The 23,605-nt window shown below is 34.7% G+C and overlaps 1 protein-coding gene across 9 annotated transcripts in view; it reads left to right on the top strand.

Moving 5' to 3' along the window:
- The window catches only part of TENM3 (teneurin transmembrane protein 3), a 1,586,501-nt gene that overhangs the window by 1,249,095 nt on the left and 313,801 nt on the right, over nt 1-23,605 (top strand). For 7 of the 9 annotated variants that reach the window (XM_087874734.1, XM_087874727.1, XM_087874726.1 and 4 more), the window contains one exon: nt 6,469-6,558. The exons of the other annotated variants lie outside the window; for them this stretch is intronic. In XM_087874734.1, the coding sequence (XP_087730860.1) occupies nt 6,469-6,558 (90 nt within the window). The remainder of the gene's footprint in view (nt 1-6,468; nt 6,559-23,605) is intronic. 9 annotated transcript variants of the gene reach the window in all.

Genomic DNA, 23,605 nt, shown 5'->3' with positions numbered 1-23,605 from the left:
CGCTGTTAAAATGGTGGCCGCAGCTGTGACTGATGTCCTAATACAACGCTCGTCACCTTCCAAGTCCCTCAGGATCGATGGATGAAAGCCGGAACGCCTCCAAAATGGCGGCCGCCAACACAGCAGTCCCAAAATGGTGGCGCAGCAGCGAAGATCCTCCAAAAGCGACTTTTTGAAGATCGAACAACCGGCTGTGCAGGAGGCATTGCCTGGACATCAGAGTATGCCGTAAATCATCAGCATTTACTCCAGAGCCGCTAATAAGGAGGAGCTGAGGCGATCATGACTATGCTAGCTCACCAGTCAGTCAACGAAACGCCTGCAGCTAAGAGAAACACGGATCCGCCCAGCTGGGACAGAATCCGGACGGCTGACAATAAAACGAGGGAATGGAACAGTCTGGTGCCCCAGACACGCTACCGCCCCTCTGCAGCAATCAAAATCCCTTGTAGCAGCTCCTTCCCACAATGGTTTGGAAAACAAAAATAATAAGCTAAAATAAAAGAGATCTTTGTAATCTATCCAACTGCAGAGCTAAAGAAAACAGAAGTTCCCTCAATAACTAAGTGAGAAAGACTGGTGTGGGAGAGGCAGTGTGGGCATGGCCAGAAGAAACGTTGGAAGAGATCTGCACTCAGTTCCCTAGTAACAAGAAAGAAAGTAAATCCTGTACTATGGATTGGAGGAGCAGCGTTATGGAAAACTGCCAATAATCTTCTCTGCCATCCTCACCACTCTCTGCACCACCTTCCTATCCAAAGCAATAATGCTTCCAAACCAGAGTGTAATGCAATATGACAGGATGCTCTCGATCGTCCCTTTATAGAAAGTGGTAAGGACAGTGGAAGGAAGATGTACTTTTCTGATGCGATGCAGAAAATGCAGGCGCTGCTGTACTTGCTTCATTGTTGAGTGACCAAGCTAACCTGCTCATTGGTTCCATATTCAAAAACCTGATGCTGCTAACCGCCTCCACAGTTAAATCATTAATAGACAGAGGTGTATGACTGTGCCTTTCTTTTTCTGAAATCAACAATGATTTCTTTTGTTTTTCCTACATTTAAAATGAAGCTGTTTCTATTTCACAAGTTCACTAAACCCTCTACCTCCTTGCGGTAAGTACACTCATTGTCATCCTGAATAAGTCCCACTACTGTTGTATCAACCTTATATTCACAATATGGTTGATGGCAAACCTTGCATGTTTCTGAAAGTGTCATATTTTTTAATGTTTAAGTAACAGTCAATTTAGATAAATTCCAATTTTTTGTTCTCAATATTAAATGATACTTCTGAGTATACAAGTGATTTTATGCTTTAAAATTGTGTGAACTAGGAAATTGATATTTAAGCTTCCCCCCACCCCCTTAGCCATATTGGTGAAAGGTTTGATTGTGTTTAAGTTAAATTTATATTTCTTACTACAGATACTCATGGACTAGAAATTAGTTCTCACATTACTAACTTATTCATAGGAACTATGGAAAACAAACACAGTTCTGTGAAATGTCATCTCTGTTATACCAAATAATATTTTTCTTGTAACGCTTAGATAGCCCAGTCAATTTAGATAAATTGCAATTTTATATTCTCAATACTGAATGGCATATAAATCACTGTGTGGTTTAAAACTGCATGACCTAGGAAGTTTATATTTAACCTCTGCCACTTCTTAGCCAGTGTTTAAGTATGTTTAAGTTAAAATTGTTTTCCTTAATACAGATACTTGTGGACTAGAAATTAATTCTTACATTAGCATCATTATATTTTAGTTTATCACCTGATATTTCAAAAAAATATATTTTAGAAATTATAATCATTATTATTTAACTTTTCATTTATCTTCTTACTATGACTTTCTTAATAGTATCCCATATATAAAAATATCACCTACATTGAGTTATGTTTTGGATGCTCTGCTTAACAGTACACAAACACTAATAAAACACTAGCAAGTAAATCACATCAAGAAATCTTTTAAAATGAATATTTAAATAAATATTAGTTCTTAAGGCATTAATACAGAAAGGTTTGTGATTGGTACCACAGAACTATTCCTATAGATTGCTCCAAGACTGAACAGAACTCCTGCTCAAATACCTTGGGGATTAGTCCTTCATTTTGCAGGCAGTAGGAAAGCCAATGGGAAGTAGGTTGCTGAAAATGCACCGAGGAGCTCATCTACCATCATTAAATTCCTTAAGATGAGAGATGGCTAAAATATACCTTCAGCTCTCAAATTACTTTAAGCCAATAACACAACTTCTCTATGAAGTGCCACTTTTCCATTTTTGCACTATTAGAATTTGTACAAAATGATTTTTAACATCAACTATCTAAATGTGTCTCTTTTTTTCTTTTTAACTTTATTTTTATTGCAAAAGTTTTACAATTACATTTTCACCCCTTTTCCCCCCTTCCTCAACCCACCCCAGCCTTCCCAACCTCCCTAGCCCTCCCTAACCCTCCCCTCCCCCTGGACTTCCACACAGTATACTCATATCAAGTAAAAAAAAAAACCCCTTTGTATAAAACTTATATAAAACTTGAACCCCTCCCTCACCCTTATAATTTCAAAAAAAACAAAACAAAACTATCTAAATGTGTCTCTTAATGCCACCCTGTGACTAGAGACTGATTTCATGAAAGTGGAGGCTAGAGTGTGGGTGACCATGCTCAACTATTGACTCAAGCTATCTTTTTAACATGCTTTTGCCTGATTAACAATGAGTGATTTTCAGTCAACATGGAAACAGGAAATAGCAACTAAAATTGTATCTTTGAACTTCTCTGCAGATCTTGTACTTAGAGTGGATATGGTCAGGTAAAACAGTATATAGCAAAAATAGAACTCCAATTGGAGCAAGCCAGGCCCCAAACATTATTGCCAGTGAATCCAACAATAACTTTGCCACCCCGGCCATACCAAACTAAACTGTACTTACATACAGAAGGCTCTTTACTCTGGCATGATATCATCTCTTTCCGTCAGGTATCCTTGAAGCCAATAAAGAAAGTAGCTAGAAAGATAATGTCCCTGTGGCTCTGGACTCAAAGAAACAGCAGATTTAGATTTCTATTTTTACTCTTGATCTATCCTTTATGCTTTTTTAATACCCCATCTTAATTATGCTGGTCTATAAAAGATTGAATTGATTAGTATCTGGTAGGCATGCTGGATTAGTTGTTGACACTTTAAAGTGGATGAGATATAGATAATTGTCAAAACATTGAACAAAATATTAATGGATAGCATTTAAGTGTTTTAAAATCATATAAAGAGTGTTTAGGAAACAGTAAAACCTCAGTTTACCAGACCTTGATGCCACATTTCTCTTATGATTTACTTAATTCATTATGTAAATAATGCAAAGTATATTATAGGCATGACTTGTGTGATATCATTATGCAAGTGGTATAATTTGTTTTATTTGTGAAATGTCATCATCATGTATGTGATACTCTTAAGTTAAACTATTTAATGGCAATTATTTTCAGTTTAATTTATTGAAATAAGCATATTAAACTGACCATACTCTGGAGTATTTTGAACGTTCCTAAGCATGTGGTTGGGAGTAAGTGCTAGTGCTAACCATGTTAGTTCCTAGGTAGGATTCAGTATTTTAAGAAATGTATCCTGAAATGCTACTTAGGATGGCTGTCAAGAGAAATAATAGCTAGAAGAATAGTAATGGATGCTGAATTAGTGCGAGATGAAGACATTGAAGACATTGAAGGAAATAAATAATTGTAGCTTCCAACATTTTAGGAAGACAGTATTTCTTGTGCATTATTTGATAATTTGGAACCACCATCTCATATTACTTTGAATACTCTCCAGGTCTTGTTACATTTTTGAGAGGAGTAGTGAATTAGACATATACAGTATTTCAATGCTAACTTATCCAATACAATTATCAAGTATTTTGATAGTTATTTAATCATTTGAAGGTAATGGTACAAGTGGAGTTAAATATAGACAAGGATTTATTTTACATGACAAAGTTAATTATAGTTTTTTAATATTCTAGTGATATAACCTTCTCTATATTAAGAGGGATGAGAATTAGTATATTTGGAATTAGTATAATTTTGTCCATTTGTTTAGAAAATATCAACTGGCTAATGACCTAAATGTGTTCTACTGTATGTTTGAGAAGATATCATTGTCTACCTACCTCACCCAAGATACACCAAGTAGTCAATCTTCCTTCACCTATCTACATCCTCCATCTTCCTCCAGGGGCTCACTTCTGGTGATCTCAGAAAAAGATGTTTGAGGTCTGTTTCAAAAGATTGGAGAAGCACCATTCCCAGATTGAGTAACTCCTTCTTGTTTGAAAGCCTGTGCTGAACAACTGGTCCACATCTTCACATGGATTTTTAATAAATCACTGATGATGTGTTATGTCCTTTCTTCTTTCAGATATCATTCTGGTTTCTAACAAATCCTCCATCAGGAGCTGAATGACTACAGGCTGGTTGTTCTGACATTTGAAGCTCTAACCTCTCAAAGTTAGCTTTAAGAGGTTACTGCTGGCCCACCTGAAAGTCATCATGGATCTGCTGGTAGATCCCCTTGGAGTTTGCCTACTGAGCAGATAATGCTGTCAATATGATACTGCACTATATCTTACAACATCTAGAATCCCTGGGGACCCATGTACAGGTCCTTTTTATAGACTTCAGCTCATCATTCAGTACCATCATTCCAGAAATTCTTCACTCTAAACTAATTCAGCTCAGTGTGCCTATTCATACTTGCAAGTGGATCAGAAGCTTTTTGACAGATGGGACGTAGCAGGTGAAGCTAGGGAAAATTACATCTAGTACCCAGGCAATAAGCACAGGAACCTCTCAGGGCTTCTCTCTCCGTTGCTCTCCCCTCTCTCTGTACCAATGACTGCATCTCAAGGTAACCTTCTATTAAAGCATTGAAGTTTGCAGATAATACAATGGTCATTGGTCTCATTCAAGATTGTGATGAGTCTGCATATAGAGAGGAGTTTGAACAACTCGCCCTGTGGTGCAGCCAGAACAATTTGGAGCTGAACATGCTCAAAACTATAAAGATGACAGTGGATTTTAGGAGGAGTCCTTCTATTCTACCACCTCTTACTATATTTGATAGCACAGCTGTAGTATCCTTCAAGTTTTGGGGTTCTATAATCTCCCAGAATTTAAAGTTGGACACTTAACAGTAGAACTATCATTTTAAAAGTACAACAAAGTATGTCTTCCCAGTATCAATTCATGAAGTTCACACTGCCTCAGGAGCTGTTGGTACAATTTTATAGAATAATTACTGAGTCATTTGTTCTTCTATAACTGTCTGGTTTGGTTCAGCAACCAAACAGATCCAGATACCAATGGATAGTTAGGACTCCAGAAAGAACAACTGCAGCCAGCCTGCCTTCTGTAGAAGATCTGTATATTGCATAGGTCAGAAGGAGGGCTGAGAAAATATCTGCAGACCCCTCACATCATGGGCATAGACTGTTTTGACTTCCCCTTGGAATGCTGCTATAGGACACTGACCCCAAAACAACTAAACACAAGGAAAGTTTCTTCCCTTGTGCCATCACTCTGTTGAACACCTAATTCTCATGGTACTGTCTAATGTCTACGTACATTTACCCATGTTGCATGGCTGTAGCATTATTATTATCCTTCCTTACTAACTTATTGGTATTATTATGATTTTTGTTACTCTCTTTCTTTGCATGTGCACTGAGAACTTCTCCACAGGAGAATTCTTTGTGCTTCTAATCACACTTGGCCAAATAAAGAATTCTGTTCTGTTCTGTTCTATTCTATTCTATTCTATTCTATTCTATTCTATTCTATTCTATTCTATTCTATTCTATTCTATTCTATTCTATTCTACCCTACCCTACCCTACCCTACCCTACCCTACCCTACCCTACCCTACCCTAGTTTGTTTATATATATATATATTCTAGAGCAGGGCTGTCAAACTCATGGCCTGTGGCTGGATGCGTCACACGCTGGCAATGCCCATGACCAGTTTAGCAAAGGAGAAAACTGATCCATTTTCTCCGTCACATGATGCTGCCATGGCACTGCGAGTTTGACATTCCTGTTCTACAGATATAATTTTTCCCTATTTTAAGAGGCATGAGAATTATTGTATTTGAAATTAGTACAATATTGTACATTTGTTTAGAAAATATCATACTAGTAACTTATTGTTAGCTCTGGAAACATTTTATAGTAGCAATATTTTATATAATAGTTTTCATGGCACAGGAAATATGCTGCATATAAAATGTATATTTTTTCTGTTTATTTAGAATCAAGTGCATTAAACTAAATGTTATGTTTTGAACTATTTTGATAGTATGTCATAAGACACTGGGTGTTCTTTGCCACTTTTAAAATGCCTTCAATTTCCAGGAAGGTTCAGTCCCTCTAAATGCAACTTTGATGTTATGATTTTCTCAACAGGCACTGCTCAGTCCACCCTATGTTGGAATACTGCATATCATGATGAGGATCTAATCCTGATTGGAGATACTGAATGCCACGAAAATACAAGTAAATAAGAATAAAGATAATGATATAAGTAAATAATAGTAAAATGCTGCTTCGCACGTTTATTACAATTCAGTAACCTTATATTATCTTTATGATAAAAATTGGGTTTTAGCACTTAAACTTACAATTTAATATATAGTTTTACAACAGGAAATTATTGTCTGAATTGTCTTGCTAGGAAATTATGCCAGTAAAAAATAAGTGTGTCCTGAAATACAGTGCTAGAATTAAGATTAGGAATCTGCTACGGTATATTTTGACCTACTGATCAATAACTTTCAAATGCCTATTGACTTAGATAACATATACAGTCCATAGAAACATTTTGAATATTGTACATGTTTATTGCACTTTCTATAGAATATAGTAACAATTCTGTTTTCAACATCTTAATAACGCATGATCTTACCACCAAAATTCAAAAGCAAAATGCCTTCTGATTTTTCACATTTTTTTTAACAAATAACATAAATAATGTTTGCAATAAGTGTCTGGGAAACAAACGGATTTCTACTGCTTACATTCAAATTCCTCAAATTGTGATTTGGGCTCTGTTTGCTGGGGCGGTGGAGGAACAAAGGTAGAAGTTAAAATAATTTTCTTTCCAAATTTCTTGATTATATTCTAACAATCGTTGTATAGGCAAATACCTTTCGATAACCTTGAGTATTTCCATTTGTATACAAATGGAATATATATATATATAGGATCAGTTGTTATAAAATATTTTGCATAATAATTATGTTTTCCTTTTTCAGTTGGAATGTTAATTTTGTGAAGAATACACTAAATCTATTTTGGGGGGATAGTTTCAGTATTTCTGTGAAAAGAAGTCTTTTCTGAAACTTAACATGTTTGCTTGTAACTTGTTAGTCCATTTCCATACACACACACAAACATAATATGCACATACTCTCTCTGTGTGTGTGTCTACATGCATATATAAAAACACATATGAAATATGGTGGCTCAGCAGTTAAAGATGCTGAGATTGTCAGCTGGAAAGATTTGAGACCCGAATATCACACAAGGGGGTGAGTTCCCATTACTTGCCCCAGCTCCTGCTTTGAAAGCATGTAAATGTGAGTAGATAAATAGGTACCACTTTGTAGGAAGGTAACAGCATTGACGTAGAGTCATGCTGGTCATATGCCTATGCAAGTGTCTTTGGACAATATTGGCTCCCTCAGCTAAAGAAAAGAGATGAACACCTCCCCTTACTGTCAGAAATGACTGGATAGGAAAAACCTTTACACATATCATGCACTTAGGCAAAAGAAAAGTAATTCTACCGAGTATAAAATCCAGTACAACATAGAAGATTTTATAGTATTGTCCAGGCCAAGGTCAGCTCAAAATTTAGACAGTGTTGAGATATGAGCTGGGACTTCATAAGGTATCAGAGATCACATATTGCAGTCTGAAATAACTATATTCCTTCTAGTAAAAAGCCATTCCTGCTATTAAGATTACAGTTGCCAACTATGTGCTACATTTTAATTCAATGTAGATATAATCCTAATTGTAAACAAAGTCAGCAGATATTGCCACTTGTAGGGATTATAAATTTAAAACTGAAATACCCATACACACACTATAATTATTTTATACCAACATTTCCCCCCCCCCAAATTTATGTTGATTTTCTAACAGAAAATAAGATTAATCACTAAAAATAACATTTTAAGAATGGATATAGAGCCATTAAAATCTACATGGATGGTTATTAAGATCTGTATTGATTTTCATTTATTTATTAAATTGATCTTGCCTTTCATGACTATATTATCATAGTTCTTGATTCTTATAAAATGATATCGTGGATCATAATGACCTATGCACTATAGATGAAATTTAACCAGCTTTTTTGGGGTGAGGTTGTACTTGGAATTTGTTTCTTGTTTAGGTCCATAATTAGGCTTTATAGTTTGTGTAGAAATAGAGAAAAATCAGAACATGTTTAATAGTAACAAACTTAAACTCAGGAATTGTAACAGTAAAAGGAATTGATCTTTAATCTCTGAGAATCACTATGAGGATAATCCACTGTGAGACTTTTGTCCATTTTATAATTTAAACTATGCTTCAATAATAATATTTTAATACTGTACTGTAAAGAAAATGAAATTGATTTGAATTCTTGTTGACTTAATGTTAGTTTTGTATTTGAATAATATTTATAAGAGAATTTTCACTACTAATTTATTACTGAGGCAGATTCAACATTTTCTCAAATGAACTTGATTTCTGGTTAGTACTATACAGAGTTGTCATTTCATATGCTAATTATAATGCACTTTCATTGTTGTTACTATGTTGTTTATTTATTTATATTTTATTACTATTGTTTTCAAATTTTAAAATAAATGGGAAAGACTACAGTACAGAAATTCATAAATGTTCACTATATCCAGAACTGAATTTAATAAAAGGGAACATAAAGATTTTTTTTTACAGTTTTAAAATTTTAATATAACAAAAAAAAGAGTGAGGTCATAAGCATCTGGAAATAGATGTTAATAATCTTTTCCTACCGTGAGTGAGATTTCATGTCTTAGAATATTTGACAAGAAATTCATCTGTGGGTAGTTTCTGACAATAAGAAAGTCTCCTGTGAAATGGGTGGGTTGATAATATATCCCAAATATATGATATATATGATCTCTGGCTTAGTTTTTCTGTCTGGAAATACTGTTTCTTTTATGCTATTTATTCATACCCACCATAATAAAAATGTACTTGGGAATTTACAACCAAGGTTATACAGTAAAATAGCTATGTAAAAACTAAATAAAAGTGTAAAGCAAACTAAAAATCCACCTAATGCATACAAATTTAAATCATAACCAATGGCATCACTTTGCACCCCAGAGATTAGTTTTTGATAGAAAAAGCACTCATATTAAGACCAACCATATGGAGGAGGAGAAGATAGCAAAGGCTTTTTTACAGTTCATACATGCTAACAGAAAACAGTGTATATTTGCCTCCATTCCTTTGATTTTCCCAAATTGGGGGACCACTAGCAAATTCCTCTGATTTACATAAAGGAGTTCTTTTTTTTCCTTCCATTCAATCATGCCCAATTCTCAGAGACTGCCTGGACAAGTCCCTGTAGTTTTCTTGGCAAGGTTTTCAGAAATAGCTTGCCATTGCCTTCTTCTTAGTGACAGGCCCAGGATTATCCAGCTGGCTTTGGACTAAGGAGAGATTAGAACTCATAGTCTCCCAGTTTCTAGCTCTAATCACTGCACCAAACTGGCTCTTGCATGAATAGGACAGGTCAAAATCTTTTGCAAAAGATGCTCCTCCACATATTCCAGTACTAGTGTTTCAAAGAGCCAAATCAGCACTTTAAACTGTACTCAGAAGCTGATGGGAAACCAGCTCAGGTTCTGGAGAACAAGTGAAACTTGTACATATTGGTGAATATCAATCAGCAAATGAACTGTGCATTCTGAACCAATTAAACTTCTAAGTGGTTTTTTGAAAATCTCATATAGAATACATTATGATGAGATATGAGTTATTTTTGCAAGATCCTGTTTAATTTATGTGTGCATTGTTATGTATGCCACAAAACCTTTACCAGAGTGACCCATTTCCTTACTTTTGTAGATTTTATATACTAATATTTTTTTAAGCAAATATTCACTTGCCTTGTCTGGGAATCTTTTAACTTTAAACTCAAAAAATGTATAAATTTTACTTTTCATGTATGTTTTCTTGCATGTGATACTAGTCTGAAATCTTCTAATTTTGTAGTGCATTTTTTGGTTATTATTAGCTTTCCTAAAAGTGATGTCATGGAACCTTTTCAACTAGAAACTTCTAAGACTGCTTGTTGCTTAATTCATCAATTTTAAACATGGTTGGATTTTTTTCCCAAGTATTTATGCAGTGCCCTTCAAATTTTAACCTCTCTTGTCTGACACACCCAACATTAGGATCTAAAGCTATTTTGCTGGTCTTGCATATATAATATATGGCATTTCTGGATATAATATTTTGCAAGTTCTTGATTTTTACCTTTTTAACTAGTAAACAGTTTGGACAATCTTTGTTTCCCAGTGTTGTTAGTGCTGTTATACTTAATGCCTATAGTATCTGCCCAGCTGACTGCTTTATCGGGATTGGCATGGTTCAGATTCTATTGATTAAACAGTGTTAGCAATTGGAACCCCGGAAGTGCACCTTTTCTGTCCAAGTGCCTGCCCTCTGGAATAAGGTTTCCCCTGAAATTTGAATGGCTTCCACCCTAATGCTACTTTGAGGGACTTTATTCTTTGCCCAGGACTTTGGAAGGGACAATTAAGGCTCCTTTCTTCTTTTTCTCCATTTTTCACACTTTTAGATTAGCGTCTAAAACTTCAGTAGCCTCTGTGTATTCACTAGCTTCAATTGTATATGCATAGCTGAATTTTGGCTAGCATTAAATGCAATTTAGTATCAATTTATACATTGTACCAAGTAAAATTTCACATTATTCAAATTTGCACTAATCTTGACCTACCTGTATTGAATTGACTTTGATCTCTGATCCTAAAATTCCTGATCTTAAAGGGCAATCACATAAGTTGTTAATATAAAATATATGAATTTCTTATGAATCACGATATATTGAATTAATGCATCTGAATATCCCATGGGTTGTATAACTTGGGAGCATATTAATTCATAGTAATATAAGCAAAATGACTGACAGCTGTCTATATAGGCAGAGAAAAAAGAGTTTATCTACTATTAACAACTCAATTGAATGTAAACAATATATAACAAAATCTGAAGACACATGTAATTCTATATAACTTTTATATTTTTTATTTTTTACATTGTGTTTGTGTGTGTGTGTATGTCAGTGAATGAGAGAGGGGAGATTGTTTTGTATAATAAAGCTTGGAAATAGATAGCCACATGGATATAGGTATATAGAATATTAATAATAAACAACAGAAGTAACAAAGTATCTCTTAATACAATCTAGTCCTTTAATTGTTGAATATTCAACAACCATATTTTTATGCAAAACAAATCTCATGACAATAAAATAAAAAAGCCTGTCTTCAGATTCTGTTCAGCTATTCAAAAATTAAATTAGTCATTTACATTATATTGGAATTTGTTACTCCTCTTTCATAGAACTAATTATTTTGGCTGAGTCCGAACCCCTGCTCAATGCAGGAATACAAATTAAAGTTACTTCATAAACTACTATCTAATTCTACTTAAACATTACCACCATTTCTCTGAGCAATTAATTCTAGTATCAAGTTGCTTTTTGTACTATAAATCTAATTGTAATGTTTACCTAACAGTCAACATTTTTTTCAGCATAGGAACAATGGGACCTATGTCTTTAGCATGCCCCTGATTTTCTGATATCTTTTCTTTGTAAATTATTCTATTTTTTTGTGGATGCCTTGTTAAAAAACATTAAGATTCAGATTTTTTTCCCTGAGTCACTAGAAGAGAAAACCACAAGTACTTTGTAGCTGTAGTAGATATACAGGAAGTTCTCAGTTAACATTCATTGTAACATTCAAAGTTACAATAGCACTGAATCTATTGTGTTTATGACCAGTTTTGAGGTTCCAGCCATCCTAGCATTCTGGCAGTCTCGTGATTATGATCTAGGCATTTGGCAACTGGCTCATGCTTACAGTGATTGCAGCACCCGTGTTCACATGTTCTCAATCTGCTTCCCAAAACCAAATTCATTGAGGAAGCCATCAGAGAAGATCATAAGTCACTTAGATATATCTTCCTGACCTGCGTATCCTCTCCAAGATAGGAGAGTATATATCTTCCTGACCTGCGTATCCTCTCCAAGATAGGAGAGTATATATCTTCCTGACCTGCGTATCCTCTCTTGCCTTACCTCACTGGCCATCCACACTTCCTTGCACACCATTGCATACCCAGAGCCTCACTAAATTTGCACTCCATCTCTCTGGCCATTTGCAACTTTTTTGCACCTTCCCTGAGCCTCTCACACCACATATGCTCCTTTTCCATCCAGCAGTAACCACTGCAGCCCTGCCACAGTCCTGCCACATTTCCCCCAAACCCACTTGGGTTCTCACACTCTCCCTCACCTGGTAATAGACCCAAAGCCCCTGATATTCTTCCACTGTATCTCTCTTCCACCTTCAAACAACCCCTCTCAGAGCCTTGTTGCACCTATCTCACCACCTACATACCCTTCCTGAGCATCACTGCATTCACAGCACACCTCTCCCACCACTCATCCATCCTTGAGTACCTTCTCCCGCTGGCAACAACCACCCCAAGCTTTGCTGTATTTGTGCCACCTGTGGTCCGCCTTGGATCCTCTCCCATCTGGTAGCAGCCACTTACCTATCTGCCAGCCTGCTTGCAAATTGCCTGGGACTTGCAACTTCCTGCTGGCTTCCCCACTGACTTTGGTTGTTAAAAGTGACAGAAAGTTGCAAAGAGGTGCTTGCTTAATGACCCACAATCCTCACTTAGTGATAGCAATGGGGAGTGCAAGGATCGCCAACCCAAGAATTGATTATCATCCGGTTGCACTTACGTCCATCATTATGAAATGTTTTGAAAGGCTGATAAAGGACTTTATTGTATCAACCTCCCTCCAGTGTTTGCTTACCACTTCAATTTGCTTACCATCCAAATCGTTCCACGGAGGATGCTATTTCCTCTGTTCTCCATCTGAGCTTGGCACATTTAGAGGAAAGAGATACTCATGTGTGAATACTATTTGTCATCTTCAATTCAGCATTTAATATGATCATTCCTCAGCATTTAGTAGACAAACTGGGCCATTTAAGATTCAATACTCCTTTGTGCAATTGAATTCTTGATTTTCTCAGTGATGGGCCCCAGTATGTGTGAGTTGGGACTAATATTTCTAATACCATGTTCTTAAGGACAGGTTCTCCTCAGGGCTGTGTTATTGTTCAGCCTGCTGACCCATGACTGTTGTGCAAGGTTTGCTATCAACTACCGTATATTGTGAATTATTCAGATGATACAACAGTGGTGGGCCTTATTCAGGATGATAATGAAGATAATTACCAGGAGAGAAGGTAAAGGATTTGATAAGTTGGAGTAATAAAAACAGCCTAGTTTTAAATGTAGGAAAAACAAAAGAGATCATTGTCAATTTTAGAAAAGACAGGCACATCCATACACCTCTGTGTATTAATGATTCAACTGTGGAGGTGATTAGTAGTATCAAGTTTCTGGGTATTCAGCTGATAAGCAGGTTAGCTTGGTCGCTCAACAGTGAGACACTGGTGAAGGGGGCACAGCAGTGCCTGCATTTTCTGCATCATATGAGAAGAGCACATCTTCCTTCCCCTGTCCTTACCACTTTCTATAGAAGAACAATTGAAAGCATCCTGTCATATTGCATTACTGTGTGGTTTGAAAGTATTACTGTTTTTGGACAGGAAAGCTGTTTAGAAACCGATGAGGACAGCAGAAAAGATGATTGGAAGTTCACTTAACTCTGTCCAGGACATAGCATATAAGGGCTGCTTGACCAGGGTCTGCAGTATTGTCAGGGATGCTACACATCCTTTCCATGATCGGTTTTCTTTGTTACCTTCTCAGAGGAGGCTTCGTGGTATCTGAAGCAGAACAACTAGATTCACTAATAGCTTTGTACCATATAATATCAATCTTGTTAACTCTAAAACTCTTTTTTCCACTATGTATTCAAAATGGTCTAATATATTTATATGTATGTTATATGTACAAATTTCTATTGTACATGCAAATGCATTAGATAAACATTAAGTTACCATATAATGTCTAAGCTGTAATTTCACACAAAACCACCTCCAAGGTTTATTTTAAATTTATAATAAAGACAAGGAGAATTGAATTTATTTTTCTAGTATTCTTAAAAGAATTGATGCCTATTTTGTATTTAAATTAGTGTAGATCTAGTTTTACTAAAATGGCAATAATTAAACAGGCAGTAAAAAGCCATAATGAATTTATAGGACTTGCTAAAATAAGTAAAGTTCTTGATACAAGTATAGGAACATTGTAGGTTATTTTTTTTAGAATATCAATTTTATAAAGATAAATCAGTACAAAAGAATACTGATTTTGAGACAGAGATGCCACTCACTTAAAATATCCATTGTACGGTAGTATTTTATGAATATGGTCCTAGATAACCCCAAGCACCAAATATTATATCAAATTTGGTCTTGTAGTCTTTTGTATAAATTAGTACACTTTCCAAATTCTTTATATGTCAAAGAACTTTTAAGGAAAAACTTTAGAGAATGGCCATTTAGATTCTAATGGCCACTGCAAAATTACATTTGATTATTAAAGATTCCAATTTTTAAAGACACAATATTTATTACGTGTCATTTTATTCTAGATGATGAAAGCTTATTAACAGTTCAATAGACAGCTACTGTATTTTTCTGAGTATAAGATACATCTTCTTCCCCCCCCCAAAAAAGGTGAAAATCTGGGTGAGTCTGAATGTAGCCCCGCCCAGCCTCGCAAACGGAGATATCAGAGGCTGAAAGAAGTGTCAGAAAAAAAGCCTCTGAAAGGCTTTTATCTAAAATAATATGGCAAGCAACAAAAGAAGAATCAGTAAAGATTCTAACCAAACTATGTTAACAAATCTGGAGAATGACACAATAACCAACAGATTGAAGAGGTTAATCTTACATACCAATACCAAAGAAAGGAGATTGAACAGAGTACAGATAGTCCTTCAGAATAAAAGCCTCTGAAAGAAGCTTCAGAAAAAAAGCCTTTTTTTCTGAAGCTCTGTTTCAGAGGCTTTCAGAGGCAGAAACTCCATTTTTTCTGAAACAGAGTTTCAGAAGTTTCAGAGGTAGAAAAAAAAGCAAGGCACAGAGCTCACAACCAATGAACTTGTTGCTAAAATTCACCTCTGGAAACAGCTGATTGGGGGTATTCAGGGAGGCCGATCCACCCATCAATCAGCTTTTTTCTTATTCTCCTCCCCAAAAACTAAAGTGCATCTTATACTCCAGTGTGTCTTATACTCTGAAAAATATGGTAATAAAGTATAAATTTCTTTGGTTTTCCACTTTAATTCATCAACTGTTAAAAGGAGAACAGTCTTTCAGGTGCTTTCCTTTTAACGTGAAGCTCTAGCATGTTTTGGATTCAGTTTTATAGCTATAAAATTTGCTACAGTAATTGCCAAAGAATAATCTTTATTATTATTTTTTTCAGTATGATTTTCAAATTTTCTCTATGCCAGCTTGAAAAGAAACACCTTTTCCATATAACAGGATTCTGTTTTGGGAGGCGTTTTTTGTTGTTGTTCTTATTGTTGTTAATGCTACTCCCTTTCATTTTTTCTGATGATAAAATGTTTTGTCCAGGAATTTTAGGAAACTGAAACTCATTAAAAAACAGATTTTAGCACTGCAAATCCCATTATCATTCTATGTGTTGTGACCTTAGTGAAGAAAGCAAGAAGATTGTCAATATTTACAAAATTGTTTCATTTATAAGAGTATGTGAATGCTAAGAGAAACCATATGGAAATGAATATAAATATATAGAGGTAAACAACCTAATATTAATTTCACTTTGCTTTGTATGATTGTATGGATGTTTTTCTTGTGTTTTATGGCTAAAAAACAACAGATGACTAAACATTAAATAAAACATCATTTGAAATCCTTAGTAAGAAATAGAAATTACTCTCGCCTTCTGGTGAGATGACAGAATCATGAAAATAACTATAAAAATATACATGTACATTGTAGAAAATTAACACGCTATTCTCCTTTATCACATATTATCATATGTGATATAGCAGTAAAACAGAAACATATATTTATATAGGCATCTACATGTATCCTTAGCGGAAACTATTTAGAAATTAATTATCCTCCATATGTTATCTTTATAAAAATCATTTTCATCATACTTTAGAATCAAGATAAGATTAATTTTTACAGGGATTTGCAATCATGCCAAGGACTTCACTTGCTATTGAGTTACATGCTAGAAGGGAAGAAATCTCCAAAATAGAAAATAAGTGAATAAGGTCAGGGTGAACACTAATTTTATCTAAATAAAATAAAATTTATATGATTATTCTCTTTGTATTTATTTGTGCATTTATTATTTTATCTAACAAATTAATAATTACAGTATAAGTAATTATTACTAGCAGTATCTGGAGGACTCTGTAACCACACCAAGGCAACAGGGATGAGATGCATGAGCACTAGGAGATCTTATTATAAGGGGCATGAGCTTTAATCAGCCTTAACTGACATATTCCTCATTTCTATTTCTTTTGGCAAAGTATGGCAGGCAGTTGGGAACTCTTTTCTTATACATAGTGTAGCATTGCATCTGAATCAAAAACAGTATGTTAACCTGGCTGTGCTCTCTCAAACCACATTAATTGTATAACTTAATTTGAAATGAGTGTGTTTCAAACAAAAAGTAGTCAACCTTAGCTACAGTTTATTAATTGGAATGAAATATGAATTTAAGATTAAGCTTCTATATTTACAGCCACAACAGGGGCAGATGGAGGCCCAATCCAGGACACTATGGCTATTATTGTCATAGAAAGCCTTAATTTACTGATGATCAAATACAGTAATGAATTAAATAAGCATGAGCTGTATACCATATTTGAAGAGCTAGTGAGTGTAATAACTTAGGTTGATAAATAACCATAATGGTTTACAGGATATATGATTCAAACATTAATTTTTTGCTTTATGTTCACCTAGAACTACTTGCGTAAGTATTTAGTTCTGTGACTTATGTACTACACAGGAAGAGTTATTTCTTGTTAATAATATATAAAGATAGTACAAATTGCTTTGCCAGCATTAGATGGTCTCTGTCTAATATTCCATTATACTGGAAGTCTTTCCAGTTAGCATAAGAACAATTCATTTTATTTCATAAATTTGTTTTATTAACACAAAACTAAATCTTTTGAGTCTACAGTCTTAGCAAGAACAATAGAGCTTGACCAAAAATCTAAAGCCTTAAAGGTGATTAGAAGAATAGATATAAATTAAAAATAATATACTTTATTACAGTCTTAAATGTAATAGCTGCAAAATAGCTATATCATGTAGGCAGAGAATACTCTTACTTATGTCCAAGAATTTTGATACTATTGGAGAAAATAGTATTTGTATTTTTTATGGTTTGTAACAGTATCCTAAGTCAATGATAGGATTGTTGCATAGTTTTCACAGAATAAAATAGATAAGTGCTAACTGCCAAATTAGGAGTGTAGCTCCTGAAAGCATTTAAGCAGGGCATTTATTGAACAAAAACAGATAAAAATACTGTACAGCCAACACTGCACTGTTGTAATTGGCTTTGACAGCTGTTTGGCACTGTTATGCCTAACTCTAGATCTTGTTTTTTTATACAGCTTATATGAGTAAGAGCAGGTGTTTATCAATAATGGAGCTTTTGAGTTTGGCCCATAAATCCACAAAAACTATGTACAGATGCTATTTAGAATTTCATCTCTTAGGGGTTATAAAACCAGACAGTGATTTACTGTCCCATCTCTAGAAGAAGTATCAGGTAAAAAAATAAAGTTCATAAGATTGGAGCTGGCCATGAATGATTTTAGACAAATATGTAGGATATATTATAAGAATGATAATCAAAAGAATTAAGAAATTTAATGAATGGTGAGCATATTAGTGCCATATAGATAAATGATAAAAAGACAGGTGCAACCTGATAGTCTTTTCAAATAACCATAAAGAGTTTATAATTGCAGTGGGTTGATTCCTTTCTACATGTATCTTTTTTCAGTTTTTATGTTAAATATACATTTATATAATTTTCTAGATCTGTTAAGAATTGATCTCTCATCAAATTCCATAATGACTTTAACCCTATTGCCAACTTCAGCCTAGAATTACCAAACAAGTATTCTTCTGTAGCTCTGCCCCTAAGAGGGCCGCTAGAGTCCAGGTCCCTCTTCCTTTTCCCCAGGCAACTAGACTCTTCCCCATTCTCAATCACTCACTTGACTCCTCAGTGTCTCTCCCACTGCCTCTCGCACTGACCTTTGCCCACAGGCGATTGCTTATCTGCTCGTGCCACCAGCTCAGTTCACCTCTGCCAGCCTATGCCACATCCACCTCACCTCTTGTTACTAGCTTGCTCACTGTGGTCACTGGATTGCTCACTTGCCAGACTCAGGTTGCTTCCACCATCCTCTGGCATGTCTGCCTCCCTCTGGTCACTGGCTTGATGACTTTGGTTACTGGCTCATTCACTTGCCTGGCTGCCTTTTCTTTATTACCTGTCATATTTTACAATTAGGTCCTCTGATGTACTAGTTCTTTTCCTTTTATTTTGAATGTATCTTAATCTTTTTGTTATTTTTAGCATCCTTTGCTAACCTTGCCTTACTCTAAACTTTTGTCTTCCTAAAACCATCTGCTTGTAAGTCTCCTTTAATGACTTAGCCTTCTTTCTCTTTTCTATATCTCTCTTTGTTTTCAGACCCTCACTCAGGATTTTGTTTAACTATGTTGGCCTCTTCTGCTATCCTATTATAATTGTTTGCTTTTAGTATTTCTTTCCATTGACCAACATTAAATCTGGTAGTTAATCCTCTTGTATTCCTTCACTTTTGAAGAACAAAGTTGTCAGCAAGATCCAGAATAGTCTTTATGTCATGCTTAGCAAACCTCTCATAAAATGTCATGAACTTGTGTTCATGCCTTTTTAGAAGGTCTACATTTCAATTTATGAACAGGAATAGATATTCTTAACATACAGTGCATGATCATCTTCACTCTCTTCCCTTCCCTTTCATTGGAATAATATGACCTTTAATTACTTTTTTCTAGTCATGACAGACATTCCACCAAGTCTCCATTAGAGTTATTCAATAGTATTTGCCTTTCTAAATATATAAGTATAAAATATATCTTTTCAGAGGTTAAGCCTTCAGCTTTGATATGCAAGTCCCAGTTTTGCAATTTTTTTCAAATTATTTCCTCCATCCTAGTAGCAAACATCAATGAATCAGACATTCTTCTTTTTGATTACTATTATATCAACAATATAACAGTATATATAACAATATATAAATCAAAGTTCTTGTCTATTCGGATTTTAAAATTCCACAAGATCTTAATACATTTATTTTCTAAAACCTTAACTTGATGGTCTTGCTTGTTCTTGCTACATTCAAATCCAAACTGCCGACAAAGTTTTCAATGAATAATTTTAGCAACTTGAAATTTTGTTGCAGTGACTGATCAAATGGTCAATAGTTTCATCCTTTCTCATCCTGTATTAAATTTCAAATATTAAAAATTGTTAACAATTATTTCTTAAGGTAGATTTGAATTTGTCATTTTGAATATTTCTAGGAAACAGTGATTGTTGATCTGTAAATATAGTATTGTTATATTTCCCTCCTTGCCGTAAGAGAAATCTAAACCTGCTAGAATTGTTTTTGGGCTGGGGATAATGTATAAGCTGAAGTGTTGATAGTTTATGCTATTGATCAGTTTGGAAAAGATACTAGTCCAACTTCAAAGATCCCTGGGAATCAGAAAGTGAGGACTAGTGCAATGGGAGGGGAACAGAGTGGTAGTTTTTCAACAGTACCCATTTTTGCAGTGGAGTAATTATTGTCTGTTATTGAAGTTTGAAAGCCAAATATAATAAAACCATTTATCTAATAAATCCAATAGTAATGGGGGACTTTAACTACCCTGACATCAATTGGGAGACACATATTGTACTAAATAAGACAAACCTAGCAGACCACTTTGTCTCCCAAAAGGTAGAGAAGGAAACAAGGTCTTTGTAAGGTAGATGACACTGGAAATATTTGCCAATCACTTTGAATATTACTCAGTTCCATGATTAGTTGCTTGATAAATTATAATGTATTCCACTAATGTACTGGGTTATGAATCCAGTGTTAAGAAATCAGTTATGCAAAAGTTGATCAAATGGAGGATATTGTTTGGCAAAAGGAAGTATTTATTCTTTCCTTTAATACCCATCTTTTGATACCCATCTTTTATTATGATTTTCTAACCATTCTCAAAGAGGTACAGAATTTTTGTTTCCTAAAAATAGTAACAGTGCTCACAAAAAACATGCAGTACTAGCACAAGTTACATTCCATGTTTTTATTAGTTCGGTTGTTTAGAAATAGAGATCAGAGAAATAAAAATTGTTTGTTGAGAGGATGATCACTTGATTGTATGAATACTTCAGTATAGATAATTAGAAAAAGTTTATGGGATAAATTGGGTAGTCTTGTGGATTAAAGTAATAGAAATGAAATGAGATGTAATAGTACAAATTAGAAGAATATTAAAAGAAAGTATTTGGAAGCCCTTGGGAGTTAATAATGAGTTTTTCTGTTATCTATGGTGAACTGGAAGCTGAAAGCAACAGGAAAAGACAAGACCTGGGGTCTTATTTAATCACAAAATGATTATAAACTACTACGGTATGCTATTGTAAAAAACAATGAATGAAGTTTTATAGTGTATCAGACCTAATTTTTATAATAGCAAAAGGGACAAGTTAGATACTACAGTTTTATTATAGTCAATTACCAGCTTACAATTAAAATAAAAATTTAGTAGATTTTTTTTTAAAAAAAGACATAACAAACACTATAGTAATGCTTCAAAGCTGAATAAGTAATGAATGATGCATACAGAGACAAGCAATTTAGCAACTGCCAGGTAAATATTAGGATTTATCAATCAGTAGTTAGTATGGGTAGAATTTACTACCTGTAAGAATACAGAGAAAATACTGCCTCTATTCTCTGAAGAATAAAATAAATTAACAGGACCTGCCAATCCCTATAAAACTGTAGAGACCAAGGAAAATTTGAAAGGGATAGGTCAAGAGATAGGTAAAAGGAACTGAAGCATTTTTTAATTTCAGAAAAGCCATATAAGATTTGAAGGGGACTTACTGTAGGTATACACCTCCCTAATTAATTGAACTATAAGAAGCAGGAGGAGGTATAGCATAATCAGACTTGCAAGATTCTGTTATAATCACTAATCTCAATAAAAGTTGTTTTAGCCTTCCTCTTAAATTGATTTCCTGCTCTAGTTCATCTGTAATAAAATTAGTAATACAGCATTATATGACTCAAAAGATACCTGAACCACAGGAATATCAGTTTTCAAAATAAGAATGCTGGGACATCCACCATACAACACCAAAGAAACAGACTGTTAAATCTTGGAACAGATGCATATGTATTTTGAAGCAATTCTGTTAACAAGAATCCAAGCTAATAGACCTATTTTAAAATTCCCATAATTCAAGAAATAGTCGTCAGTTTGGCAGCTGCCTGAGAAGTCTTTTGGCATTGCCACAACTTAAAACAAAAATATTATAGTTCAACAATTCATCATATGTTTTATTTATCTGAATGTTAAGTAATTTTTAAAAATAATTGGGCAAGACCTATTAAGGAAAATATATGATGCTAGGTTCTGGCCTTCAAAGGAATATCTCCAACTCAGAGTAAAAAGCTGCAGTTTGTTTGTTAGTTTGTTAGTTAGTTGGTTAGTTTATTAAATTTCTAACGAATTTGGGAGCAGCAATAATAGACAAAATGTTGTAATGTTTTTAATGTATTTTGTTCTTTATGAGTATCCCATACAGAATCTGATGGATAAATGTAGTTTCAAATATATTACAGGACTCCAGGACAGAATAACCACCCTCTCTTTATATGGAAAAGTATAAAGTTGTGATCATGTTCTTCTGGATGTAAATAGTAGAATATTTGTGCTTATTTTGTGGCAGAGAGGTATGAAAGAACAAACCAACATCTTCATTTTGCAAAAATGATCACCCTGATTTTCTGGAAGTTAACAATTAGTTTTTCATCTTTGCCAAAGATAGGTGGAAACTTCAGTGTCCTTATCATGTGCCCTTATCATACAAGATTCTGTGTTGTCAGTGTGTAGTTGGACTTGAACAATTGGAATTGTTCTATTGCCAGAAAAGGATAAAGACTTGGTTCAGGAAATGTTTCACAATTAAGTAAATATATAAATTGAAAGAAGATAGGTTAAATATATTCCAGCTTCACCATGATGATGATATAGTCCAACAAATTACCATGACGAGTATACCTAAATCTATAATACCGTAGTATATAACTTTTTGGTAAACATTAACAGCTTTTTATCTGTCTGGGCCAAGTTTGACCCATAGTCTCTCTATAGATTTTAGATTAAAGATCAACTATACAAAAGCCACATAGAAAATTTATCCGGGAATCACTATACTTTTTTTCTGCCAGATGATAAAGAACAAAGCATTGGTCTAAACCTGCTCTGTACAGATTCAAGAGGGTAAAAGTAAATATTTTTTGCATATAATCGATCAATTGTGCCTAAGAATAATGTTAAAGTTAGGAACAGTTGGCTTACTATCCTCAGTGTTGTAAAATAAACTGGAAATTATGTCCTTTCCTCAGAGTGATGGGCTTCACTATTGATACCTTCCCCAAGTGCTGCCAAAATATTCAGATGTAATTCCTTTAACGCTAGAAAAATGACCTGGCTTTTGTTTCAGAGCAGTAGCTGTGTGATCTGGAGTTGGTGGATATTGCCATCTATCTGTTGTCATGAATTGATCATTACCAGTAATGTTGGAGTTTACCACAGCATGCATCCTTCCACAGGGAAGCAGGGTCTACTCAGTTTGCCTGTCCCAGGAACCTAATGGGTTCCTTTGGGTTTTAGAGGGAGCTTGAGGTTTTTCTTGGGATTTTGATAACAAGGTTTAACTAAGTTCTTGGCACTGCCTGGAATGAGGCAATGACAATCTATACAGATGTTCTCTATCTGTAGATCCCAATATCCCCCTGCATGTTTTCATAGGCAGGTGAAGTGATAGAAGAGACAGATAGATCACCACTGGTGGAGAAGTAGGAATGAATGTGACCAGATGCAAATGACAGCCTTTGTTACAGCTTTTTCTTATGAAGTTATGACAATAAGGCTGGTCATAAAAGCTTGTATCTCTGGCT

Source organism: Pantherophis guttatus, chromosome 8 (assembly GCF_059756535.1).
Source record: "Pantherophis guttatus breed Tessera chromosome 8, ASM5975653v1, whole genome shotgun sequence".
Taxonomy (NCBI): Eukaryota; Metazoa; Chordata; class Lepidosauria; order Squamata; family Colubridae; genus Pantherophis; species Pantherophis guttatus.
Note: the sequence above shows the minus strand (reverse complement) of the source record. Positions and strands in the feature narration are given on the sequence as shown.